This window comes from Martes martes (genome assembly GCF_963455335.1).
Source record: "Martes martes genome assembly, chromosome: 17".
NCBI lineage: Eukaryota > Metazoa > Chordata > Mammalia > Carnivora > Mustelidae > Martes > Martes martes.
The window spans coordinates 45,580,404-45,608,260 of record NC_137905.1 but is presented as its reverse complement, the minus strand read 5'-3'; the positions used below and the strand labels follow the sequence as shown (position 1 = coordinate 45,608,260).

The 27,857-nt window shown below is 52.4% G+C and overlaps 1 protein-coding gene across 2 annotated transcripts; it reads right to left on the bottom strand.

Moving 5' to 3' along the window:
• Nucleotides 1–102: 102 nt before the first annotated feature.
• SUPT5H (SPT5 homolog, DSIF elongation factor subunit) lies at nucleotides 103–27,857 on the bottom strand. 2 transcript variants are annotated; one of them, XM_080828378.1, is made up of 30 exons: nucleotides 27,775–27,857; nucleotides 27,442–27,519; nucleotides 22,357–22,522; nucleotides 18,978–19,043; nucleotides 18,428–18,439; nucleotides 17,863–17,932; nucleotides 17,678–17,746; nucleotides 17,512–17,577; nucleotides 17,233–17,263; nucleotides 16,801–16,869; nucleotides 11,447–11,698; nucleotides 10,293–10,382; nucleotides 10,113–10,183; nucleotides 8,368–8,473; nucleotides 8,032–8,125; nucleotides 7,804–7,940; nucleotides 7,182–7,337; nucleotides 6,936–7,082; nucleotides 5,945–6,091; nucleotides 5,732–5,857; nucleotides 4,838–4,922; nucleotides 4,392–4,511; nucleotides 4,207–4,309; nucleotides 3,990–4,117; nucleotides 3,788–3,893; nucleotides 3,211–3,369; nucleotides 2,925–3,093; nucleotides 2,377–2,580; nucleotides 596–691; nucleotides 103–522 (listed from the first exon to the last, which is right to left on the bottom strand). In XM_080828378.1, the coding sequence occupies exons 2-30, from the start codon at nucleotides 27,514–27,516 to the stop codon at nucleotides 379–381; spliced, it is 3,264 nt and encodes a 1,087-aa protein (XP_080684504.1). In that variant the 5' UTR covers nucleotides 27,517–27,519; nucleotides 27,775–27,857; the 3' UTR covers nucleotides 103–378. The 2 variants fall into 2 exon arrangements, with proteins under 2 accessions (XP_080684504.1, XP_080684505.1); XM_080828379.1 differs by having other exon boundaries at nucleotides 27,768–27,843.

Genomic DNA, 27,857 nt, shown 5'->3' with positions numbered 1-27,857 from the left:
ATGGGGAAACTGAGGCTTAGGTACCATCCAGTTATTTGCTCAGGAAGTGAGGTCTGCAAATGACCCCACTTATGAAACACTGACACACACACACACCACTTTTGACCAAACAGCTTTTTATTGAAAGACCGTTAACACAAAAGCAAGCTGGGGAAGGGAGGATGCAGAAGGTGGGGACCCTCCCCCAGACTACTCTGATTTCCATGAACATCAGAGAGGGAGACAGGAACCCAGAAAGGAAAATAAAGGAAGTCCTGAACAACCACATTAGCCCTGGTCCGGGCCCCAGACCCTGCGTCAGAGCTGAGGGCCAGGGAAGTTAGGAGGGACGCTCCCTGCCCGCCAGGTATCCGCCAAGGTCTGCCGACCCCGCACTTCTTAGGCCTCCAGGAGCTTCCCCAGGAAGCGGAGATTGAGGATCTTGAGCTGCTCGTCAAGGTCCATGCGGACGATGCCGTCCTCACCATCAATGCTCAACAGGACCCCTGTGGCTTCCCGGTCCTCACCCAGGATCACCTTCACCTGGGCGGAGGGGCACAGGGTCAGGCTCCGCATCAGCATCCCCAGGCCCCCACACCCCCTGCCCCCGCATTACCTTGTTGTTTTTGGTGGGGGTGATGGGCTCCAAGTGCTCGCTGGAGATGCTGACCACCTTCTCACTGTCCTTTAGGTATACAGAGCACATGCCTCCCTGTGGGCAGGGACAGCCCGGTCAGTCGGGCCTGTTTCCAGTGTAGGACTGCTGCCCGCACTCAGGGGGCATGGGCTCAGGGCTCATTCCAACAAGTCGCTTTCCCAAGGTGACACAGGCGGGAGAGCCCCAAAGCTAGGCCTGGTTCCTGGGCCTGTGGTGTGTGGGGACAGCGTGACCGGGCCAGGATGGGAAGCACCATAATGAAGCTGACTTCGGCCAAAAGAGACTGCTTCTCAGGCACCTGACTCTTCAAGTCCCCATGCGGGCCTCATCTCCCCCCCCACCCCCCGGGCCCGCCTGTTATCTCAGGGACGTCCTCACACTCCCTAGTGCCTGCCTGGAGCTCTGGCTTCATGTGGGTCAGCTCTTTCACCAACAACCTCCAGCTCTGACGTGTGTTCATTTGGCCTCCTGAGGGTCTCTGCCACCTCTCTCCTCTCTTCCTCACAGCCTCATAGGGCGGGCTGACCTCTCCCCGGGGCTCACAGCCCTCCGTCTCACCTCCCTGGTCCATCCCTGCTACAGCAACATGGTGAATTAATTCCAAACCACAGACCTGATCCCACCACTGCTCTGCCTGCTTAGCTTCCTCAGGACACAGTCCAAGGTCCCCAGCCTGCCACATGACCTGGCCCAGTCACTTCTCTGGCCTTGTCACTCACCTTCCCCCTAGGCTTTCTATGTTCCAGCCACAGTGAACATAATTCAGCTCCCCAGATGTGCCAGGCTTTCCCTCACCACCAGGCCTTGGTGTGTCCCTTTCTGGGACACACTGAGCCCCTCCCCAGCCACTTCTCTTGGGTTACTCCTATTCGTTCTTCAGGTCTTGGTGCAGACGCCTCATTCTCCAGGAAGCAGCCCGCAAGCCCCTTCAAAGTTAAGTAAGGGTACCTCCTCTAGGTTCCCATAGCTCCCTTTGCCCTTGGGGCTTCCTGTGTCCCAGCTCTGGTCACTCAGGCTCTCTTTCTCTGGGGACATCTCTGCCTCCTCAACCAGAATGTGAGCTATGTGACGGCAGGGCCTGGAGCTGTCTTGGTCCCTGGTGTTTAATTCAAATAATATTTACTGGAAGGCCAGCATGCTTTTGGTCCCTCACCTAGGAACTAGGGCTACTTACTTAGGAATGAAACACAGGCTTAGTAACCAAAGAATCAGCCCTGAGTCAACTTTAAGCTTTTAGGCAGCAGGTAAGTAACATGAAAAAAATTACATGGACTTACAAGAGACAAATCTGAGATACCTCAAAAGGTTTCCCTGAAGGATGATTAGCAGTTTACTAGTAAGAGGATAGAAGGAAGAGTGTCCCAGCCAGAGGAAAGTGATGAACAAAGGCCCCAAGGCTGCAGGGAACTTGGTGACAGTGAGGAATGGAAAGGCCAGTAGCGCTGCAGCAGGGGTGGGGTGCCTGGCAGAACACGCAGTCCCTGGTACAGAACTGGTCTCAGAGGACTATGTTAAAGAGTAACCTAGCCCCTGGATGCCAGTCACTGCTCCAGGCTGGGAAGGCCCCAGCTATGCCCTGTGGGGCCTGCAGGCCGGCCCTGTCACACCCACTTTTCCAGTTATAAACGGGTACTGGAGAACGTGGTTAGGTGATTAAAAACAGAAACCCAGTGGCCACAGAGATTGGGGATCCCAAAGGAGAGGACAACTGCCCACCCCCCAGCCTGGGCCCCACTTACTGTGACGCTGCGGATGACTCCTGTCTGCCCCACCACCTGCGTATCCAGGTAGGTGTCCCGCACCTTCACCTGGATGTCTGTGGTTACCCAGTCGCTGGAGTTCTGCTCAATGCCTGAGCCTGGTGTGTGCGGGTTGTAGCCCCCAGGGGAAGGGGCTCCAGGTGTCATCGGACTGTAGCCAACAGGGCTTGGGCTGGGGCTGGCCTATGAGTGAAAGGGGGACAGCATTGTTGGGACTAGGTCATCTAGCTTGGCTGTCCCCACAGACCCAAGGCCCATTCTAACCCATCCCCCACTTTTTAAGGATTTATTTTAGAGAGAGAGTGAGAGAGAATGAGCGTTCGAGTGCAGGGAGGGGCAGAGGAAGGGAAAGAAACTTTAGCAGACTTCCCACTGAGTTTGAAGCCTGACACAGGGCTCAGTCAGTCTCAAGACCCTGAGATCACAACCTGAGCCGAAACCGACAGTTGACAGCTGAACCGAACTGACTGCGTCACCCTGGCCCACCGTAGCCCACCGCCCTTAAGGACACGCAAGCTGGTTAATACCTGATAGGCCATGGGGGAGGGTGTGGGGTGGTAGCTGGCCGGAGAGTGGGTGTTCTGGTACCCTGCTGGGCTTGGCGCCACCTGGTGGTAGCTCTGGGGGCTGGGGCTGGGCTGGTAGGAGCCTTGCGGAGAGGGGGCAGCATAGGGGGAGAACTGGTCTGTGTTGTACCTGGAGAGTCAGAAACAGAAGGGGGCACTTGCTGGGGATGGTGTTGAAGAGAAGAAGGTAATGGCAGTGGGGAGGGTCGGGGCAAGGTCTGATTAGGGTCAGCCCCAGTGGACTCACATGGCTGGCGTCCCTGGCGTCTGTGGGTTGTACTGAGGGTTGACCTGTGGGGATGAGGGGTCGGGATAGCCGGGTGTTTGGGGATTGGGGGTGCCCCCATAGGCCTGTGGGGATGGTGTGGGCTCGTCGTCGAAGGCATACTCATATTCTTCCTCCGCCCTGTTGGAGAGAGAAGTCTGTTGAGAATGACTGCGGTGATCACAGCGATGCAGCAAATGCTTCCAGAATAGCACTGGACACCTCAGGACAGCCCTGTCCAGAGGCCTCCATTTCACAGCTCAGACTGGGAGGCAGAGAAAAGGCTGCCGCCCAAGGTCACAAAACCAGTCACATGACTTCGATCGCACAAATCTGTCTCAGAGTCTAGGTCTTTACCACAGCAGGCTACTCCAGTGGGGACTAGACACTATCTGACCCCCAGCCCCAGCCCCAACTACCCCTTTGCACATAAGCAGCCCCGGGCGGGGAGCAGAGAATTCAGGGAGGGCCATTCGGACCCCTCTATCCCGCAGACACCCAGCATAACCACTTGCACACACGGGCTCAGGGAACCCTGTCCCCACCCCCCAATCCTCACCGGGATGGCGTGTTGGGATTGTTGGGGTCCCAGGCCCCACTCTGAGCAGGAGTACGGCTGCCATCATGCAAGGGTGTCTGTGAACCGTAATGCGGGGTGCGGCTGCCTAAAACGGGAGAGTGGGAGAGAGGTGTTCGTCTGTTCTGCCCTGTCTCTAGGCCCCACCACATCACCCCTCATCCCTGTCCCCGGGCAAGCTCACCATCCTGGAGAGGCGTCTGAGAGCCATACATGGGTGTGCGGGAGCCAGAGCCGTACATGGGCGTCTGGGAGCCGTACATGGGCGTCCGCCCGTAGGTGGAGGTCATGCCTCCCGGGCGCCGTGAGCCCCTGTGGACACAGAGAACCAGTGGGGTGAGGAGGGCCCTCTGGCCACCTAACAACTCCCACCCCCGGCCCCACGCTGCCCCGGCACGTACACCGTGGTGAGCCGCTGACGGTCCACAGAGATGGTCTGGCAGGTGGAGTGCAGCTCCACGCGGGCTGTGGACTCAGTGGCGTCCTTCACCACACCAATGTAGCCTGGTGAGAGACAGGAGGTCAGGCCGGGTGGGGTGCCCCACCATGCCCCTCCTCAAGCCTCCCGCATGGCCCTCAAGGTCACCTTTGTAGGGCCCCTGGGAGATGCGCACGGTCTGCCCTATGAGCTCGTTGTCTCTCCGCCCTCGGCCCCTGCTCATGCCTCCGCTGCCACCACCGGGGCTGCCAAAGCCACCGCGCTGACCTAGGGAAGAAGGATAACGTCACCAGTCCCCAAGGCCATGTCCTCCCCTACATGCTGTGTCTACAGACAAGAGCACCCTCAAGCTCCTTCTCCCCCGGCTTGACTCCCCCAAGGCACAACCCTGGTTTACGAGCTTCCTCTGGGCAGCCTGCACCGCCGTGACCTCCCTGGCTGCCACTGGGGACTGCGGGGCAGGGGGAGGGTCCTGGTCACTGTGAGCCGAGAACCCCATCATGGCCAGACCAGTGGAGCAGGCACCCGGAGTGTGGGCTGAATGGTCTCCCTCCCCCCATCCCCAGCCCCACCCCTCCCCTACTCGCTCTCACCTCCAGCGCTGGGGTGCATGGGACTGCTGATCCGAGGGCTCATGGGGGCAAAGCCACCCACTGTGAAGTTGGTCACATCTCGGGGCTAAGGAAGGGATGAGCAGTGAACGGGCAGGCAGGAACCTGAGGGATGGCTCCCCCAGGCCACCGCCTGCCTCCATTTGGGAACAGCTCCTGCCTGAACTGGCCTGGAGGCCATCCCTCACTCCTTCTGGTGATGATGCCTCAATTTCCCTTTGGGGAAACTGCCACACCCATGAGACTTTGGGCCCGTCAATCAAGAGGTCCGGTCCTCCCCTGGCCGGGGTCAGAAGAATTCCTCACCCCATGCGTAGGACCCTGAGGACCAGCTCCTGCTCCCAGCTTCCCAGAGCCTGGGCCTCATTTCCTGATGCCTGCTTCTGCGCAGCTTTCCCACACGTCCCACTTCATCTACATTTGCTGCTCCCCAGAAACATTCACACAGCTCTGGGTCCCTTCATTCAGGTCTGTGCTCGGGTGTCATCTCAAGGAGGCCTTTCCTGAACCTTCTCCCTCTAAGGCAGCACTCCTCCACGATTCTCTCTCCCTATTCTACTCTCCTGCATGGTGCTTGTCCTCGCCTCATGCGGCACCATGTCTCTATTTACTGATCTGCTCGTCTCCGGCTAGCAGCTCTAGAAGTGCACACACGTTCGCCTTATTCGCTGTGTATCTCCAGTGGCAAGGCACCCGTCAGGTGCTCAAAAACACTGAATGGATGAATGATTTGGTAAAAAGCTTGGAATCTCAGTAAACTCTGCCAAGGACCTGAGCCTGACACGTGCCCTCCTAATCCCCAACAAGCCCATTCTCGTCACTGCTAGAGCCAGGGAAGGCCAGGAACCCAAGGGCCAGGGACTGCACCGGCCTCACCTTGGAGCCCCCTGCCAGGACGAGGTGGCGGGTCTTGCAGACAAACATGCCCCCGTTCTCCACCAGTTTCTTGCAGTGCAGGAAGGCAAAGCTGCGGAAGAGATGGCGAATTTCGCCCTCACGGCCCTGGATGGGGAAAGGATGGTCACTCTTGGGGCTGTGGCCCACTCTAGCAGTTTCAAGCAGGGCCGACAGGGGGGAGCTTATACTCACTGAGTGGGGGCCGTCAATGACCTTGACGATGTCCTTCACGTGGATGTTATTCTGTTCCGAGTCCAGGGCCACGGCAAAGCGGTTGTCCTTCTTCCGGGTCACAGCCTGATGCCTGACGGTCACCACCTTCCCATACATGTTCAGCACCTACAGATGGAGAGGGGGATGCTGAGCTGTGAGAGTACAAAGGGTGACGTGGAGCAGGGTTTCCCTAAGGTGGGACGATCCTTCCTTGTGGAAGACCGTCCCAAGCTCTGCAGAAGTCCAAAATCCCCTGCAGTCTCAGGGCACCACCGCACAGGCACTGGGTCAAACAAAAATGTCCCCAGTCCTTCCAAAATGCCTTTCGGGAGGACGGTCCATCCCGACTAAGCATCAGGGACCTGAGAAATGGGTGGAGAAGTAGATGTTAACATAATGTTTACCCACCACTGTGTGCCAGGCCCCCTACTAAATTCTTCACACAATATTTCACTGAAGCCTCAAAACTTCCCTCTGAGATGGCTGCGGTCACGATTCCTATTTTACAAGGGGGGGGAGGCTCTCAGGCCCAGAGAGGGTGAGTTACTAGCCCAGCGTCACACAGCATGGAGCAATAGGGCCCAGGTATGAATCCAAGTCCAGGGTCCTAAGCATTAGGCTCTGACTCCCACATGCACTGGGTATGGGTGGAGGGGAGGAGGGCACCTGCAGTCCCCAGCCCTGAGCAAGCATCTAGGTTTACATATTTGATCTCGGCCTCAGTCATAACAAATGAAGTGCATGCTACTATTATCTCTGTTTTACAGGGTATAAAACACGCACAGAGAGAGTCAATGACCTGCTACTTGCCCAACACCACAGAGCCAACCTGGGCTGACAGCCCTGATCGGTCCCCCAGAGCAGTCTGGGTTCATGGCTACCACAGTCCACCACCTCCCGGGATGAGAGGAGCTCAAGGGAGAGGGAGACCCCTACAAGGAAGCCCCGCCACTGAGTATAACACACACACCTGGAAGGTCTCCCGCTCCAGTCGCACGATGACACCCACGGTCTGGGGGTCCAGCTGCACCAGCTCCCCCCACTCATGCTGGCCCCCCACATCCACGCCCGATGCCGTCTCTGAGCAGAGCTGCAGGTCCCGGGGGAGCACCTTCAGCTATGGGAAACGGGAAAGGGGTGAAGCAGGGTCCCAGCAGCTCCTCAGCCTGGGTCTCGTCCTGGCACATTCCACACTGCTTCCCCTCCCCCCACCTACCTCATGCATGGTGAGGTCAGAGAAGAGGATGACGAAGTTCTCTTCCACTCGCACAATGAGACCTGTGTCACCCTCAAATCGGCCAGCAATCACCTTCACGTGGTCCCCCATTTTAAAGTACTTCCGAAGTTCCTGGGCTGGGAACTCCAGCATGTCCTGGGGACCGGGTGTGGGGATGCTGAGCCGGGGAAGGGAAGCCACCACAGCCTGCCTGCCTTGCCGTTTCCAGAAGCCACTCATATTCTCAGAAAACCTTTCCAAGACCCACTCCTGGCTCAGCACCCAACCACAGACTCCTGTAGGCCGCCTGGACAACCCTCAGACTGCCCCAGAGACAGCTCACCTCAGGCTCATGGTATCAGCCTGGACACCCCTTTACTCCACACACAGAAAGCTGGTTCCCAAGACATATGACACAGACTACACACTTTCTCAGACCTAGCCAGAGAAAGCCTCACCCTGGACACACCATGCTAGCGAACCTGGACAAACCCTCAGACGGACAAAAGACCCAGACACACGCACCCTTACACCAAACACAAACCAGGCAGCCCCCTCAGATTACTCCAGACTATACCTTGCTCTCAACCTGACCCATACATATAGGCAGTAGGGCGCCCACCTTGAGATCCTCGTGCTTGGGCATGATGGTGATCTTGTTGCCGTCCACGCTGAGAATCTTGCCCTGCAGGTTGATGAGTTCACCCTCACACACCTCCACATTGTCCCCAGGCTGGAAGTTGTGCTCCCGCTCCTTCCCTGCAGGGGCAGGTGCATGGCTGACTTGGGGGGTGCCCGCCAGGAGCCGCCCCCTCCTCTTTGGCCTGAGTTACTGCCAGGGATCAAATACCTGTGCTCTCAGTCACCACCTCAAGGTCAATACCCTCCGGCTGGTCCTCAAACTTCTCCAGCTCAGAGAGTGTGGGCTTCACACCCTCCGTGATCTGAGCCCCAAGAGACAAGGGGAAGAGGAGAAAGTAGACGAAGGTCAGTGTCACAGCCCAGCCAAGGGAGCTAGATGGTGAGATTTATTTCCACAGGGACACTCCTACACTCCTGACTCGGAAGATTATCCAGGACAGACCCCGATAACCCCCTGCTCTGGGGCCTGTACTGAAGGAAGGAGAGAAAGCCTGGCCTCCCGGCTCCCCAGCATGGTAAGCAAGACACCCCTCGGGACCCTCACCACAGCAGACATGGCAAAGCTCTTGAAGAGAAAGCCCTTCCGGCTGTAACGGTTCCCCTCGAAGATGAGGAAGTCACCATCGGAGGCAACATCGCCGCCAAGGGACCTGGGATTTTGTGGGGGAGACAAGATTGGGAGGGGGACTAAGGAGAGAATCTTGCTGAGCCTCAGGCTCCTTTGCTGGCGGAGGGGGGAGGATCACAGGACCGCTGCCCATCCTGCCCCACTGCGTGCCCTCTTGGCCGAGTGCCCTGTCCCTGCACTCCCTCCTGCGTGACCGCTCAGCACGGCGCAGCTCACCCTCCGAAGAGCTACCGTCCATCTCCCTGACCAGAATGGCTGCTCCCGAAGGGCAAGAGCCTCACCTTTTCCACTCACTGCTAGTCCCCCAGAGCAGCAGCCTGCACACCGGAGGCACATGGTGAAATACCAGCTTGACACAATATTGGACCGTGTCAATGGTTATCATGCATGGAGCACTCAGCCTGTGCCTGGCCGGGCCATGCACCTTTTAGACTGCCCCCAAAGCCTGTGATGTCACTCACATGCCCTCCATTTCCCAAGGAAATGAGGGACTGAAGGCGCATGGGGCACACCTCCTGGCTAGGGTGGTCTGAGTCCGGATTCGAGTTTGGGGGCTGGGACTCGCAAGCCTCTGCCCTAACTCTCCTGGCCCTGCATGTGGGTGAGCAACACTCAGTTCTGGCCCACACTTCTACAGTGAGAAGGGAAAGCCTGCCCCACTCCCAAAAAAGGGAGTGTGGGGGAGCAGGGCGAGCTCTTCCTGCCACTCGATCCTCTTCTTGGTGTGCTGAGTTTGGCGGAGGCCCGAGCAAGCTCTGTGGGCCGGGTCAGGGCACTCATTAAAAGAAGGTCTGGTCAAGTGGACAGCAGGGGGTAAGGGGGTCCAATTCGGGCATGTGAAGTAATAGCCAAGTCCTGGGGTGCAGCTCAAAAGGTGTTCTATAATTCCCCTTTAAAGGCATGAAAAGCCGGGGCGCCTGGGTAGCTCAGTGGGTTAAAGCCTCTGCCTTTGGCTCAGGTCATGATCCCAGGGTCCTGCGATTGAGCCCTACATCGGGCTCTCTGCTCCGCGGGGAGCCTGCTTCCCTTCCTCTCTCTGCCTGCCTCTCTGCCTGCCTGTGATCTGTCTGTCAAATAAATAAATAAAATCTTTTAAAAAAATAAATAAATAAAGGCATGAAAAACCATCTGGTGGCTGACAAGGGGTTCTAGAACAGGACCAGTGGTTCACGTTCCTCCGTCTCCTCGTCTCCCGCCCTCCCCATTAGGAGCCTTCTGGTTAGCCCTGGAACACTGGGCTGCTCCAAAGCTCCCTCCAGCTGGGGAGGGTGAGGGACACCCCCTGATGGGTGCAGCCCTGTCTCCACTGTCCAGGCATCAGGACATCAGGGAAAGAGACCTCACAAACCCTGACATGCCGAGGGATGCAATTGCCGTCTGTGATCCTGGGGCCAAGTGCTATCCGGGGTACACGTGCACATTAACTCATGTGACTCTCATGACAATCCCAGGAGGCAGGGGGCATCCCTGTTGGTGGTTATAGCAAAGGAGACCAAGGCCCAGGATGTTCAGTAACTCGGCTGAGGTGATGCTGCCAAGCTGACCAGTCGCAAAGTAAACCAAGGATGGGTCAGGGGGCCCAACCCTGCAGGGGAGCCCGGAGGCACACTCTGTGTCACAGCTCAGGGGACCTCACCCAGCCAGGCCCCAAGGACACTCACCTGATCTTCTCGGCGTCAAACAGCCTCTGTGGAGGCCGCTTAAACTTCTTCCTTTTGGCAAACCAGTCTTTCTGCGGAGGAAAGGGGGCACGGCTGGGAAGGGTGAAGGAGGAGGGCTTGGCCACCAGCAAAGATCAGGCATCTTCCCCACCCACGGGCCACAGGGTGTCCCCCCGGTACCAAGCTCATGCGGGCCTTGATGCGGTCGTAGTCAATGCGGGGGATCATCTTCAAGGAGATGGTGTTTTGGCTGGGCTCCACATAATCCACCTGAGGAGAGGGGTGGTCAGGAGGGCCCTGGTCTTCCCTCCCCCATCCCAGACACAGGAAGAGTAGGAAAGCGGGTGATGGGGAAGAAATCACACTGCTGAGAACTCGCTGCATTCTCTCTAGACTGTCACCCCTCAGCTGAGAAGCAAAATACCTACTACTTGCTTGACACCTCTCCTCGGATGTCCGAAAGGCCCCTCAAGCCTAGCACAACCACTACCAACCTCCTGCCGACTCCCGAGCCTGCCCCTTGCCTGGTCTTCTCCCACTCCATCATTCCTCCTGCTCTGGCACACAGCCTGGGAGTCACTCTGGGCTCCCTCTTACTCTTCCATCCATCTCCAAAGTGCTACCAACCCCTGTCAGCTCTGTCTTCAGAAACTGACCTCCTCCCCCTCCTCCCTGCTACCACCCTGGGCCTGTCCCACCATCACCTGCCACCAGGACTACGGCAGCGGTCTCCTCGCTGGTCTCCATGCTCCTGTGGCCCCATCCAGTCCAGCCCAGGGTTTGACGGCCAGGTAATCCTTTACTGCGGGGGGGCTGTCCCCTACACTGCAGGACATGAGCATCAATCCTGGCTTCTACCCACTAGATGCTGGAACAACTCGCTCCTCAATTAACACAACCAAGAACAGTGCCCTGAGGACCATACTGTCCCTGCCTAAGAACCAGGAGTCTATCCTCCAAGAAGCTGTCAGAGCAATCCTATTAAAATTCAAGTCCCGCCACATCTCTCCACCTCCAGTAGAAGCCAAAGCCCTATGACAGGCCACAGGCACGGTCCCCTCCCTGAGCCTCCTCCTGTTACTCTCACTCTGGGGCACTCTGCTTCAGCTAGGGCGGACCTATGCGCACGCTGTTCCTTCCGCTGCAACTCTCTTCCCCAAGAACCCTACAAGGCTCCCTCTCTCACCTCCTTCAGATCTTACTCCCTGTGCTTTGAACGTGCACAGAGGATGCTCATCCATTTCAATGAAAAGGGAGGGGCACAGGAGAGCAGGAGTGTGACAGCAGCGAGCCCTGGCCCCTCAGCCTCCCTGCCCTGCCCCCAGCCCTGGCACCTGGGCAATGTCGTCCTTATAGATGCCCCTCTTGAGGCGGACCCAGGATTTTGGCTTCAGGTTGGCCACCTCCTTCACAACTTTGAGCACGTCTGTCATCTCCTTGATGGGCACCATCTGCTGGTTCCAGTAGCCGAGCCGCAGGTTGCCCACACCCTCGATGGCCTGCTTCACGTGCGTCTGCTTGTAGGCCTCCACGTAGATGTAGCCCTTCACATGCTCCGGCGCCACCACTGACTTAATCTGCAGGGGCTGCAGGGCCGAGGCCGTGGCAAGAGACAGTGAGACAGGAGTGCCACGAACAGTGACAGCTGCCATAACAGTGCCTGCTCTTCCAGGAATTTATCCCACAGAAACATCTGTGCGATGACCAGAACCAAGGATGTCTATGGCAGAGTTACTGATTATAGCAAACAAACAAGACTGGACATTTGTAAATGCCCTCAAGAGGGAACTGTTAAACTACAGCATAACCATTCCATGAAATATAATGTAGAACTTGCAAATTAATGAATCTGTATGTAGTGACATGGAAAGGTAACCAACATATGGGCACCTGGGCAGCTCAGTCGGTTAAGTGTCTGACTCCTGATACCGGCTCAGGTCATGATCTCAGGGCTGTGAGATCAAGCCCTGCGTTGGACTCTGCACTGGGTGCGAAGCCTGCTTGAGATTCTCTCTCTCCCTTTGCCCCTCCCCACCCCCCTGCAAGCATGCTGTCTTTAAAGGAAAAAAAAAAAGAAGGAAAGGTAAATAGTGTATACTACGTGTGAAAAATAAACAGACTGAAGAGAACTGGAATGACTACACTAAGAGCAAACAAAACACATTTTAAGACAAAAGCTTACCAGAGATAAAAGAGGACATTTTACACTGATAGACCGTTCAATCGTTCAAGAAGATACAAGAAGTACAAATGCATATGAACGTAACAACAGAATTCAAAAAACAAAAGGCAAAAAGCAACAGAAATAAAAGGAGAAACTGACAGTTCACTAATAATAACTGGGGACAAGACCCCACCTTCAAAAACAGACAGGACTAGACAGAAGATCAACAAGGAAACAGAGCACTTGAGCAATCCTATAAACCGACTAGACCGCACATGCATCTACAGACAAAACTCTGTCGAACATCACCAGTATGCATACTCTTATGGCACACTTAATACTCTCCAGGATAAACCATATGTTAGGCCATTAAGTTAAGTCTCAACAACTGTAAAAGAATTGAAATTATATGAGATATACTCTCCAACCACATGCAAGTAAAATTAGAAATCAGTAACAGATTTAGAAAATTCAAAACTGTATGGAAATACACTAAGTAACCAATGGATCAAACGTAAGAATTACAGGGTGCCTGGATGGCTCAATGTACTGGTAAAGTGTGCGACTCTTAATCTTGGGGTTATGGGTTCAAGCCCTACACTGGGTGCAGAGATTACTTAAAAATAAAATACAGTATCATCTATCTATTTACTTATTTATTTTTATTTTTAATTTTTTAAAAGATTTTATTCATTTATTTGACAGAGACAGAGATCACAAGTAGGCAGAGAGAGAGGAGGAAGCAGGCTCCCTCCCTGCTGAGCAGAGAGCCCGATGTGGGGCTCGATCCCAGGACCCTGAAATCATGACCTGAGCCAAAGGCAGATGCTTTAACCCACTGAGCCACCCAGGCGCCCTCTATCTATTTATTTTAAAGATTATATTTATTATATTTATTTAAAGACTCTATTTATTTAGTCGACAGAGAGACAGCGGAAGAGGAGGGAGTGGGAGAGGGAGAAGCAGGCTTTCCACTGAGCAGGGAGCCAACCTGGGGCTCGATCCCAGGACCTGGGGATCATGATCTGAGCTGAAGGTAAAGGCTTAATTAACCACCGAGCCACCCAGGCATCCCTAAAAATAAAATATTTAAAACAAAAAAACCCAAGAATTACAAGGGAAATTAGAAAGTATTTTGGGAGGAATGAAGATAAAAACACTAAAACTCACGGGATGTGAAAGAGCTATGCTCAGAGGTAAATTTACAGCTGTAAAAAAGAAAAATGTCTAGGGGTGCCTGAGTGGCTCAGCTGGTTAAGCATCTGCCTTTGGCTCAGGTCATAGCAGGGTCCTGGGGTACAGCCCGCATCTGGCTCTCTGCTCAGTGAGAAGCCTGCTTCTCCTTCTCCCTCTGCCTGATCATGCTCTCACTCACTCTCTGATTCAAATAAATAAAGTCTAGAAAGAAAAAAAGAAAGAAAAAAAAAGAAAGAAAGAACGAGAGAAATCTCACATCAATAACCTAAGCTTCCACCTTTAAGAAACTAAAAAGGAGGGGCGCCTGGTTAAGTCTGTTAAGTGTCCAGCTCTTCATTTCCACTCAGGTCATGATCTCAAAGTTGTTGGATCGAGGCCCACACTGGGCTCTGTGCTGGGCATGGAACCTGCTTGGGATTTTCTCTCTCGTTCTTCCACTGCCCCTTCCCGCCTCTTAAAAAAAAAGAAAGAAACTAGAAAAGGAGAAGAAAACTAAACCCCAAGCAAGCAGAAGCGAAGAAATAACAGAGTGGAAATAAATAAAAGAGGGAATAGAAAAACAGAGAAGTCCATCAAAACCAAAATTTGCTGGTTCTTTGAAAAGACTAACAAATTTGACACACCTTTAGCCAGACTGACCAAGAAAGAGACAAGAGATTCAAGTCACGCAAGAGTCAAATTACTAAAATCAGGAATGGAAGAAAGGTCATTACCACCAACCTGAAAGGATTAGGAAGCAACAGTGTGAAGAAGTGTACACCAACAGATTAGATAACCTCAATGAAACAAATGTTTTCTGTAGAAAGACGTACATTACCAAAACTGACTCAGAAAGAAATAGAAAATCTGAATAGACCTACAAGAAGTAAAGATAACAAATTAGTAATAGAAAAAATCTCAACACACACACACACACACAGAGCCAGGACTAGACAGCTTCACTGGTGAATTCTCCCCCAATTTCTTTATTTTTTTTAAGGAATTTATTTATTTGAGATAGATTAAGAGCAAGGGAGGGAGAGAAAGAGAGAGATAGCATGAGCGGTGGTGGGAGGAGCAGCGGGGAGGGAGAAGCAGGCTCTCCATTGAGCAGGGAAACCCAGCATGGGGCTCAATCCCAGGACCCTAGGATCATGACTTGAGCCAAAAGCGACACTTAACTGACTGAGCCACCCAGGCACCCCTCTACCCAATGTTTTATTATTTATTTATTTTTTAAAAAGATTTTATTTATTTATTTGAGAGAGAGGGCACGCACATGAGAAGGGAGGGGTCAGAGGGAGAAGCAGACTCCCCGCTGAGTAGGGACCCCACCCCCACCCCCGACTGCCACCTTGGAGCTCTGATCCCAGGACCCTGAGATCATGACCTGAGCCAAAGGCACTTGCTTAACCAACTGAGCCACCCAGGAGCCCTCTACCCAATGTTTTAATAACATCGATCCTTCACAAACTCTTTTTAGAAGAGGAACGTTTCCCAACTCATCCTATGGATCGAATATTAACCTGATACCAAAAACAGACATCGTTAAGAAACTACAGACTGGGGGCACCTGGGTTGCTCAGTGGGTTAAGCGTCTGCCTTTGGCTCAGGGTCCTGGGATCGAGCCCTGCCTCAGGCTCTCTGTTCAACAGGGAGCCTTCTTCCCCCTCTCTCTGTCTGCCTCTCTGTCTACTTTTGATCTCCGTCAAATAAAATAAATCTTTAAAAAGAAAGAAACAAACAAACAAACAAACTACAGACTACGGGGCGCCTGGGTGGCTCAGTCATTAAGCAGCTGCCTTCAGCTCAGGTCATGATTCCAGGGTCCTGGGATCAAGTCCCACATCAGGCTCCCTGCTCAGTGGAAAGTCTGCTTCTCCCTCTCCCACTCCCCCTGCTTGTGTTCCCTCTCTCGCTCTGTCTCTGTCAAATAAAATCTTTAAAAAATTAGTAATAATAAATAATTAAAAAATAAAATAGAACTGGATTCAGCAACATATAAGAAAGATCATATACCATGACCTTGGATTTTACAGTATGGAAATTATACCTCAACTAAAAAAGAAACAACTAAATTGTTTCAGCATTGCTTGTGACAGCAGAAAATGGAAACCACCTTCTATTTACCAGGCATGAGAAGATGATTAAGGCATTGGCAAAAGGCTCACTACACAATAATACACATACCATGTAATACCATTTTCTTTAAAAAGAAAAACAAAAAACAAAAAACTGACATTTTTTGACTTGCAGAGAAGATTACCTGGAAAGACACACACCAACAGTAATTCCTTCTAAAAACTGGGACTCAGGGAGGGAGATCTGGCCGTCTATAATACACACACTACTTTGGTCATCAAAAACAAAAACAATAATCAGTTGTAACTCAGATGGTACTTGAGTTCTGCCCAGAACACATGATCGAGGTTTGAGTGCACTTCAAATGATCTGCAAATCCTACAACTATCCACTTGGCCCCACAGACACACACCCACTGCCTCAGTAGATAAAAGCAGTGCACTCGACCTAACACGGAGCATAGTATGGGAGAGCATCAGCACCCAGCACAGGGTTAGCAGGAATGTCACGTTTCCTGAGTTTTGAGTATACCCTTCCTAGGGCTCGCCCCTGTTCCCAAACTGACAATTACACCTCCGACAATAACTATACTTATTGAACACAGGCCACAAGACGAGTCCCAGCTGAAAGCTGGACATGTCCAGAGCTATTTAATCCTAATGATGCTGAGGGGCAAGCAGGGCCCCCAGAAAAGGGAAATGGCTTGATCAAGGTCACAGGGCTAGGACGCGGCAGGGGCAGGATTCAAACTCCAACAGTCTAAAGAAAGATCTGGGAACTTAATGCAGCCTCTTCATGCGTTGTGGGCCGCGAGTGAGCCCTGAAGGGGCAGAATAGGCTCCAGCAAGGTCAAAGCGCCTCCCAGTGCAGACACCTGTCCAGAGCAGGGGTTCAGTGGATATCTAATGACTGTATAAGGAGAGAAGGAAGGAAGTCTCCCCCTGACAGCCTGTCCCCTGACCCGCTCAGCCACACTGTTCCATCCTAGGAGTCCTCCCAAACAGTGAAAGGGTAACAGCGGCCAAACAGGGTTGGTGAACAGGCAGAACTCACTCAGAAAAGGCTCAGGGGCTGCTGACCCCTGTCAGGAATGCAGACAGTGAAGACGGCACCTCTGTTGGGCACTGAGGAGCCCTTCAATCCAGGGAGGGACAGTTTTAGCTAAAGCAGCTCATAATGGGTACCTAGTACCCTTGGACCTATACTGTCCCTCCCTCTGGGGTTCACTCTGTCTCTCTTTTCCAAGCTGCCTGCTACCCGACTTACCGTGTCTGTGAACTGGTAGGCAATGAACTTGCGCATCAAGGAAATGGCTGTGGCTCGTTCCTCCCCAATCTGAAAGAAGACAGACAGACTTCAGAGAGATGAGGACAAGAAGGACGGACACACGAAAGGGGCAAGAGACAGCAGCAAGGCTGACAAAGCCACCAGGCAAGAAAGATAAAACAGACTAGAAAGAGAGAGAGAGAGGAGCAGGAGAAGAAGAGGTACAGAGCAAAAGGGATGGGCAGCAAGATGGACAGGGTGGGAGACAGTGAGTAAGGAAGGGCAGCAGAGGTGGGTAGGGGGCTGGGAGGTGGGGGATGACCGGGCAGAGACAAGACCAAGAGACTGACAGGCCAAGGAGACCCAGGACAGAAAGATCATGAGCTCTGACAAGGCCACCTCCCCCACTCCCCAGCCTCCCAGAGGACACACCTTACATTTGACAGTCCACAGATTTGGATCCCTAGACAGGAGAGGAAAAGGAAGCCCTTCAGTGAAATGGCTTCATCACAAAAGATCCGAATCACCACACCATCCTTCTTCCTCTCCCTCCACCCACCTCTCCTTCTCCCTCCTTCCATCCATAAGCAGGAGGAAGAGGTCGAGTGCCAACTTGCCACTAGTCCCCACCACTGACCACTCTGTGCCTGCAGACGCACATCACCCCCACACAAGATTCCCCCATCTCAGTCCAGGCCACCCCCCCCTTACTTGACTCCTGGGAGCAGCTGTTGCTGGGTGATGTCATCCGAGAGCTCGTCGGATCCTCCATACACCCTGGAGAGAGGACAGCAGTTGGGAAGGGGCGTGATGCTCTCTGTTAGAGGCCTGACCCTTCCGGAAAAGGGACCACCCGCCCCCTACCCCGTGCCCTTACGTCTCTCCCACAGACGACTTGGCATATTTCTTCATGTAATACTCGCCCAGTTCTTCCTCTCGCTGATCCCTGGGGTGTGAAGGGGGAAAGCAAACATGAATGAAAGGCTGTGGAGAGAAGGGTGGGCTGACCTGCCCCCAGATCTCCCCTGGGAGCCAGTCTCACCCTTTCGCCTCCCTACTTACCTCCAGAGGTTTTGTAGGCGGCGAGCCCCAGAACGGTCTTCATCCAGGACAACATTATCGATATTCGAGGCTGCAGAAAAATGGGCAGATAGGGTGAGTAAGGGGAGATGAAAGGCAGGGGCCTGGAGGAAGTGATGGGGGCTGAGAGGGCCGGAGCTGGGCCCTGGGGCAGGAGACACCTCACTAAGGAACTCTCAACCCTCACCCGCTACTCCGCCCTGCTCAGTAATCCTGCTTCTCACAAAAAAGACTTGGGGGACAGGGCCCAACAGGTGGGGGCATCCAGCCGGTTCCCCGTCTCACAGCCACTGAGTATGCCCTGAACTCCATCCCACTCCACCCATCCCTGTGGTCCACAAGGCTCACAAGCACACATAAACACATACACACTTTCCCAGGCCAACGGCTGCAGACCAGGCCTCAAAACTCCCTGATTCTGGACCCTCTATGAGTCAGAGCCCCCAGGGCCAGACAGGGTCAGGGGCGGAGGGAGGGTGCTGTGGGCAGGAAGGAGATGTCAGGATATGGGAGAAAGGCCAGGGAATCACAGTTTCCAGATTCTTACCTTCAATCTCTTCTACTTGGAGGAAGAGGAGGTGGTGGTGGTGGTGGTGGTGGTGGTGGTGGTGGGCGAGGGCAGACAAAGTATGAGCCAAATTATAGCAGCGAAATCAACCAATGGGTTGGGGGGAGGGGAAGGGAGGGACACAGGAAGGTTGAAAATCAAAAGTAAAGGCCAGGCACCAGGTGGTTGGGGAGAAGCCGAAATGTATGAGGCGCACAAAACGGAAAATAACAGGGAAGTGGGGGCACTGGCCCAGGAAGTGGGGGGTACCATGGGACAGAGCCCACCCCCTACAACCCCCAGAAGGGATTCACTGGGGCCCTGGGATCCCAGAGTCCTTTTCCCACCATATCCACCACCCACAGCCCCCGCCCCCCCAACTCATGGGCCTAAAAGGAAAAGGGTACAGAGCTGGTCTCTCTGGCAACGACAGAAAGAAGCGAGGTGAGGAGGGGGTGGGGGGGGTGCGGGGCATGGGTGGGGGATGGGCTCTCAAGACCCTCTTGGTCATACCCCAAAGCAGTTTTGCAGAGGCGGGGCCCCCACACACCTTTCTCTAGAATGTCCTCTGCTCCATCCTCCCACTGGTCCTCATCCTCATATTCATCGTCCACATCTGCAACAGGAAAGCCAAGTGGTCAGGGAGGCAGCCACAGCAGAGATGACCTCGTGACCGTGGCTCCCGGGAAACGGCACTGGGAGGTGGGCATGACAACCATGCACCTTGCACGTCAGCATAGAGACACCCGCACAGGTGAGGCTCTCGCCCGGACGCCACGGAGCTGCTGCTTTAAGCCACAGGAAGAGGTCTCCCTGTGCAGCTCCACCTCCATCTGGCTCCGAAAGCCACCCCTCCCCTGACCCCACCCACAAGCCCATTAATCCGATCAGGGACACTAAGCTGGCTCAGTCAGCAGAGTGTGTGACTCCTGATCTTGGGGTCAAGAGTTCAAGCCCCACCTTGGGTGTAGAGGTTACAAAATAAATAAATAAACTTAAAAAAAAAAAATCAGATCAAAATAAACAAGCACGAAAATTCCCTCCAAACTATTAAGACTAGTACATATATATTTTTTAAAGACACGATTCACAACCTGTTGGTTTTGTTATTACTCCTTCATGCCTGTGACCCTAACGCTTACTGAGAAGTGGCCTGTGTGCCCTGCTCTGCTGGGAGCACTTGCCACAGATTCCTCACCGAATCCTCGCTCCCAGCACCGTTTGGATTTTCCAATAAGGGCTCTGAGGCCCAGAGAGGGGACCTAACTGGCCCAGAGACTCTCAGCTGGTCCCGGAGAATCAGACTAGCTCCAGGGCTCATGCACCGAACGTCCTCACTGCGTTTCTCATGCTCTTTCGCATGTAGCGAATATTACGCTAAAAACTAAGCGGCGACACCCGCACGTGACGAAAAACTCCAAAGTGTTCAGAGGATGAACGTGTGCAGGGAAGTCTCCCTCCTGTTTCTAGCCCCTGCCAGCTCAGTCCCCTTCCCTAGACGCAACTCCATGAGCAGTTTCTTGCCTAGAGATCACCTGAGCACGTGGGGGAAGTGCGTCTGAACCCTCGACCGCCAACCGTCCCAGTGCAACTTTTTGACACTGTTTGGTACCTTCCTCTTTTTCTAAGCAATCCTTCCAGCCTGGGGTGCTTCCACAGGAGCACATGCCTCATTTGCTACCAGATGATCCGCCCCATAAGTCATTTTACCAGGCGCTTACCATCAACCGACACTTAGGTCACAGACATTTACAACTGAAAACAGGACTGCAGCTACTATCTTTGGCCTCGTGTCTTTACGTGCCTGTGCGAATTTAATCGCTGGGTGAATTCTAAAAAAGAACTCCTGGACCAAAGGGTCCCTGCCTGTTAAACGTCAATGGGCACCGCCGCACAGCCTTCCCACATGCAGTGCCCAACGACGCTCCCACCACCAGTGCCTGGTTGTCCCTGGCAGTCCACATCTGTCGCACAGCATGTTATCTCTTCTACTACCTAAGATCCCTTCTCAAAGAAAGGCCTCCCTCCCCTCAGAATTTAAGGGAAGGACCAGAACTGTGGCGAGCATGTCGGGCCCGTCTGCTCCCTGGTTCTCCCTCAGGGAAGAGGTCTCATGAAAATGGCCGATGGCATTCCAAGTGGCTCTCCTTGACATGGGTGTGGGGAACAAGTGCCCTCACGGATGGCTGCTGGGAGGTAGGATCTTTTCAGGGCCAATATTTGGCTGCAGACATCGAAAGGCTTTAGAGCCATGTGCATCCCCTTTGCCCAGGAGTTTGACTTATAGGACTTTAGCATGTAGAAAATTTTCGGGGTTCATGGCAGATAAAATACATTTTCACTTATCTCTAATTGAAAAGTCATATTCACATCAATTATAAACAATGGAAATAAGTCACAATAACGTTAGCAGTAAACTCTAGTATTTTCCCAGCACACTATAGCTGCCGATATCTCAAAATGTCATCTGTACTCATTGCTACTTCAAAATTAGATTTTTATCAGACCCTATTAAGTCTTGTTATTTCAATGCATTCATGACAAAACCCACATGTTCTGTAAATATTTAGGTACCGTATTTCAGTATAATTATTCTCTTTGGAATCCTATGTTATTTTTCCCGTGAGCGTTTCAGATCATGGTTCTACGAAGGGATCTACAGACTTCGCCTGACTGCCAAGGGAGCCACAGCACAAAAAAGGTTCAGAACACCCAGACTAGGTAATAACTTGTGTCTTTGTGTCTAAATACATAGGAAGGTATTCCCAGCAGTGCTGCTTGTAGTAATGAAAGACACAAACTTCAATATCCAATAAGACATTGGTTAGAAACAGATTAAGGGGTGCCTGGGAGGCTCAGTTGGTTAAGCGACTGCTTTCAGCTCAGGTCACGATCCTGGAATCCCAGAATTGAGTCCCACACTGGGCTCCCTGCTCAGCAGGTAGTCTGCTTCTCCCTCTGACCCTCCCCCTTCTCAAGCTCTCTCAAATAAAATAAAATCTTTAAAACAACAACAACAACAAAAAAAACCCAGATTATGGAAAAATACTATGTAGCCATTGGGGGAAAAATGGGTATTTCCAGGATGATGATGATGATGATAGCAGCTAAAGTTTACTGAGCACTGACGTGCCAAAAGTTGTTCAGAAAAGTTACTTTATGTGAATTAACTCATTTAATCTACGTTATCTATGTTATATGCTCCTCCACAATCGTTGGAAGTAGAAAAAGCAATTTACAGAACATAAAGTATGACATGGGCCTGTAGAATGGTAATAGATAACCCCCATTTTGGAGGACCTGCTCCGGGCTGGGCATGTCACTTTGGGCGGCCATCTACTTGATGTGCTTTACATGCTCGGCCCCCCAAATCCTCATAATATCCCTGCTGGAATGCAAAGGACTGTTTGTCCCCCTGTGTGGAGGGGAAAAGGCGCTCCGAGAGACGGACAGCGACTCACCTAGGGCCACATGGAGAAGAGAGCAGAGACAGGCCAGGAGGGACCCAAGCCTGTTGGCTTCCACGACCCTCTCCTGCCTACATCTAGGTCATCGGAGCTTTTCACAACGAGCTCAGAGTTCAGGTTTTTAAAGAACGGTAATGGTATTGTAACAGCGTATTTTGAAAGGACTGACGTGTTAGGAATATAAAGAGGAATATTTTGGGGCAAAATTACGTGTTTGGGATTGGCTTCGACATCATCCAGCAGTGGGCAGGAGCGAGGCGGAAGGAGCAAAACAAGACTGGTACTAAGCTGTTAATTCTTGACGCCAGCTGCTGGGGCATGGAGGTTCCAAGGTTCCACGCACTATCCCACTACTGTGGCATTGACATTTACCAACACAGGAAAAAAAAAAAGTACATTCAAGGAATAGAACTGAAGGTGAAGTCCAGCCTCTGCCCAGCACTCGCCGGCCCGGTAACATACCAGCCTCGTCCAGAATGAAGCCGCCATGGCGGGGTTTCTTGGGAGGTCGGTCGTCATCTTCCTCTTCCTCTTCCTCATCATATTCTTCCTCCTCTTCCTCCTCCTCTTCTTCCTCAGGCTCTTCCTCCTTCTCACTGCCTGCTACACTCCGCCGCTCTTCCTCTACCTGGAGAGTAAGGCAGGGTTGGGGCACAAGGTTCTGTACCCTCAAATCCAGACACCAAGCCTCCCCAACCCCAAATCTGATGCCAGCTCTGCCTGGCTAGTCATAACACCCCCTGCTCTGCATACACTCCCCTGTCCCCCCGGCTGGGCCTCTCTGCTAGCCATCCCATCTCAGTGACAGCACAGGTTGGGTGTCATCCACCCAACCAATACCTGGGAGCTGGCCCAGACCCCTGCTCCACTAGACCTCCTTGCTAGCCTCCACTTGGCCTGTAAATGTAGCTCCATGAAGTTTGGTCCTTGACCCTCATCTCTTTCCACCCTACAACTCCCTAGGCCATCGCATCCGCTCCTTTGGCTGGTGGGCGTCTCTGCAACAACGATTTCTGTATCTCTAGTTCCAGTACTCACTGTTCCCCAAGGCCATGGCCTGCCTCTTGTTGCTAATTCCATGAACAATCTTTACTGCTTACCTACAAAACACTTCACACCACTGATCCTCCCTCCCTGGAGAAAAGCTCTTCCCTTAGCATCCGTCACAGCACATTACCCTGGCTTTCCTCCAACTGCTCTGGCCGATCCTCTGCAAGTCCCTCTTCCTCTGCTCACCCTCCAGTGCTGGCTTCCATCCCCAGGCTTCAGCTCGGGATCCACTCGGCTTCTCGCTGCACACACTCTCCCCCTGGGCCACATTACCTTCCACAGTCTCAGCTCCTGTCTCTGTAGGTGATGCCCCATCTGTCTCCAGTTCACACTTTCTTCCGGAACTAGAGGCCCCCATGTGTCAGCACCCTCCACAAATGGCTCCCCCAGATGTCCTCTAAGCCCTACACACACCCACCATGTCCCTACACTGACCTCAATATCTTCCCCCAGACCTGTGCTGGCTCCCTCTGGCTTCTAACAGGCACCGAACTCTTGGCCTGTTTTTGGAAAGTTGTCCCTTCAATCTGTCCCTTCTTCTCCATCCCTACAGCCCGTAGCCTGGGCCAGAACACTGCCCTCTCTAAAACCTAGCCCTTGCCCAGCACTTCTGGTCTCTTGACTTCTAAGCCATTTTTCCAAACCAGTCACAAAAGGAAATGTGGTCCCAAACTTCAATCTTTTCTTCATTAACTTCAGGCCCCCTTGCCAAGCTCATATCAGTACAACTCATTTACCTGGTATTTTCTTTAAATCACTCATCTTTTCATTTAGATTAACAAAGAAACTCTTCCGTACTTTGAAATAGTTCAGAAGTAAAAATGTTTTTAAAGTTAGCCTGTCGCAAGCAACAAGTAACCATAAAGATAAAAGCAGGGGCGCCTGGGTGGCTCAGTGGGTTAAGCCTCTGCCTTCAGCTCAGGTCATGATCTCAGGGTCCTAGGATGGAGCCCCGCATCAGGCTCTCTGCTTGGCAGGGAGCCTGCTTCCCCCTCTCTCTCTGCCTGCCTCTCTGCCTATTTGTGATCTGTCTGTCAAATAAATAAATAAAATCTTAAAAAAAAAAGATAAAAGCAAAACAATGTTATTAAGTCCTAGCATGATACTGTTGCAGGCTGCAGGCTCTAAGTCAAAAGCCTGTTCTCCCGAAAACAAGGAAGCAAGCAAATTTCAGGAAAGTGTTCAAGGCACAGTGGCACCAAAGTCAAACTTTCTCCATGACCCAATCAAAAGACAGGATGCGTAACGTATACAGGAAATAACTTCATGATGGTTTATTGTGGTTTAAGGGCTTGTTCTCCTACCTAAAAGCACCTCCCATCACCCCCAACCCTGTAGTCTGTTTCAAACATGGCCATGGGTCCCCATTGCCCTCAGGGAAAGAACCAACTTCCTAGCTGCCTACACTAGAAGCACACAGTCTACCCACTGGCTCTCCCTCTCACCCTCCCTCTTTGGGCTCCCCCTTCCAAATGCTAGGTCCCAGCCACACTGAGCCACTCATACCAAGCTCTCCGGGTGCTATCCATTACTCACGCTAGTTCTCTGCAAAAAAGCTATTCTCCTTTGCCTCTCACTCCAACTTCAAATCACTACCCCTCTGCTTCCAGGAGGTCATGCCTACCCCCTGCCCCCAGCAAAATCAGGCATATCCGCTAGCTTCCTCCATCACAGCCTTGACCACTTGAGCTCCCTAAGAGCAAGGCCCAGTTTACCTCAGGCACTAATGGGTCCCCAACAACACCCAGTCCAGGGATGAGAACAGAAGATAATTGAAAGACATTTGGTATATATTCCTGACTAATCCACAATGTCCCACATTTTACCAACTCAAACCACAACAGGACCACAGCCTGATTTCAATGAGCCTTGTCATCATTCCACTGGCTCAGTCCCAGCAAAACCTTCTCTCCAAACCTGGCTCCCCAATCCCTGAGGAGAGGGCTCCCATTACTATCTTTGTGTTATCTTGGGGTTTGAATGTGCTCTTCCATTGTTCACCCTCACAATCCCCTGAAGAAACCATCTGTTTATAAAACTATCTCCACCCCAGGACAGAGAGCTCCATAAGGGAGCCAGTGATCCCGACATGATAGAAACTCTAGGAACATGTGTTCAATGAACGAATGAGCAGGTTACTGGGGCGGAGAATGGTGAAACAGATCATTCCCCCAACAGGGGCTCATCATCTGCCATCCCTACCTTCTTCATTCCACAAGGCCTGGTCCTTCAAGGACATGCTAACGTCCAAAAAGCCTATCTAGTCCCATCTCTGGCTGGCCTCTCACTGTCCTGCTTCATCTGATGATAGCAGACAAGCCAGCATGTGAGTCAAGAGCCTGGTGTGGTGCTGAGGAAGTGACATTTGCACACAGCAAACCAGATGTCCTGGCCAGGAAAAGGACCCCGGGATCCGATTAACACCGGGATTTAGGGGTGCCTGGGTGGCTCAGTGGGTTAAAGCCGCTGCCTTCGGCTCAGGTCATAATCCCAGCGTCCTTGGATCGAGCCCCGCATCAGGGCTCTCTGCTCAGCAGGGAGCCTGCTTCCTCCCTTCTCTCTCTGCCTACTTGTGATCTGTCTGTCAAATAAATAAATAAAATCTTTAAAAAAAAAAACAAAAAACACCAGGATTTAACCACGTGCAGCACTCTGAAGCCATGAGTCAGAGAGACCAAGAACCCAGTGCTACTGCTTAAAGCAAAAACCCTTCCTAGCATCCTCCCACCTGCTTTCCCCCCACCATGGCTTCCCAATTCCTCTAATTCTTCACTGGAAGCTGAGGACTCCCTACAGGGCACAAGGATTGACAACCAAATGCCTACAGAGGTCAAGAAAAGATGTAAGTGGGGCAGCTCAAAGGAAACCCATGGTACTCTCTGTTTATCTGATACTTCCCAGGACACAAGTCCATGAAACTTTCCTTTACTTAAATCCCCCATAAGGTATGCATGATGATAAATGGCAACTGATATATGCCAGTATTGGAGAAAATTTCCCATTCCACAGCAGGCTGACACTTCTTGAGCAAAGAGCTGCTGGACAGAACAACCCTGGGTCTCAGGTTGCTGGCCTCTCTCACTTTCCCAAAAAAGCAGAAAAAATCACTATTTCTACATGAAGTAGCCCTTACAAGTGTTGGCAACTAACTTTAAAAAACTGATTCACGTTTCCAGAGGTTAAAGGAGTTATCTACAATCATCGAGTTATCTCTTCATTAGTTTGTTAACTGTTGCCCACTAAGTGTAAACTCCGTAAAAGCAGATTCCCCTGGCTCCACTCTCTCCAACACCCGGAAGAATCTGAAACACAGTAGTAGATCTTCAAACATTTACTTAAGGGGCGCCTGGGTGGCTCAGTGGGCTAAACCCTCTGCCTTCAGCTCAGGTCATGATCTCTGGGTCCTGGGATCAAGCCTGCATCGGACTCCCTGCTCAGCAGGGAGCCTGCTTCCCCTTCCTCTCTCTCTGCCTGTCTCTCTGCCTACTTGTGATCTCTGTCAAATAAATAAATAAAATCTTAAAAAACAACAACATTTACTTAATTAACAAATATGTCAGAAATAAGCAAAAGCAGAAAATAGTTAATAGCAGAATATTTAAAATCACGTATGTCCCAGGAAATGTTTATTTGGTTCCTGAAACAGTAACGTTCAATAGACCTAAAGCCAGAGTGACCCTTTCAAAACATGAGATCACACCCCTTCTCTGCTCCAAAACTTCTCACGGCTCTCCTGCACTCAATCAGCACGAACTCCTCACCAGAACCTTCAAGATCCTATATGATCTGGCTCCTGTTATTTCTTTGTTACACTCACTCTGATCACCCAAACTCAACTCCTTGTTCTTCAACTGCAGACATGCTCCCAGCTTCACACGTGCTGCTTCCCCTTACTGCAACACTTTTCTTCCACAAATGACTCACTCCCTCACCTCCCACAACGCTTTTTTCAATATCGCCTCTGAGACTCACCTTATTTAAAACTGACCAAGAGGAAAAAAAAAAAAAAAACTGACCAAGACTCCCTATTCCCCTTCTCTACTTTTCTCCAGGGTATCCTTTGCCTTACTAAACGATATACTTATCAGTTATGTTTATTTATGACCACAGGGGCAAAGACTCTCAAAATCTGTTTTGTTTACTGGCGCAGCCCCCGGACAAAGAACTGTGCCTAGTACACAGCAGGCACTAAAAACATATTTCGGAAACGATGGCGCACACCCCAATATAAAAGCTAACAATGAGTGCTTGCTATAGGCCAGGTCCTTTATACACATCACCTGTTATTTCACTGTACCTGGGGCATCCCTGCTCCCCGCCACCCCGCACCGATCCCTCTGCTTGACTTAGGCTTGCCTACTTCTCTATCATTACCAACAACCTGGAAGCTCCCAAAGGCCAGAGCTCGTTCTGATCTCCTCTGAGCTCCCACAGGAGCCTTTCTGCCCTGGTTCTGTCCCAGACGCGCTGCCTCCCCACCATCTCCCAACCACACACCTCGGCCTCCTCGCCGTCACTGCTGCGCTCGCTATCCTCCTCCTCCGAGAAGTTGCTGTCCTCGCTGTCCGACATCTTCTGCTCTTGCAGGAAAAGACGGCGGCCTCAGTGCGTCCCCCGGACAGGAGCCCCACCCCAGCCTCAGTTTCCCCGCCAGTTCCCGGGAAGAAGAAAAATCCCTTAGCGCACTTCCGGCAGCCTCGTCGGGCAACCGTGAGACCGAAAGACTACCCTCCCTCTAAGCCACCTTCCGTGTCCCCGAGTCCGGGCTCTAAGCCTCCCTGTGCCCCGGCGAACCCGTCCTGCCACCTCAGCGTCCGACCCACCCCTCACCGCTCCGGTTCCACCTCAGTCTTCGGTACCAGCAGCTGTTCACACGACGCCAGGCCGGGACTGACGTACCCTCTCGCGAGAAG

Bases quoted from the DNA above. Each gene is read 5' to 3' on its own strand.
- SUPT5H (XM_080828378.1), bottom strand. From the start codon at position 27,516: ATGTCGGACAGCGAGGACAGCAACTTCTCGGAGGAGGAGGATAGCGAG. The intron at 7,338-7,803 runs GTGGGCGCCCTA...CCCGGTCCCCAG, and splicing joins CCAAGCACGAGGATCTCAAG to GACATGCTGGAGTTCCCAGC. The intron at 4,923-5,731 runs GTGAGGCCGGTG...TCCCTTCCTTAG, and splicing joins TCCTGGCAGGGGGCTCCAAG to CCCCGAGATGTGACCAACTT.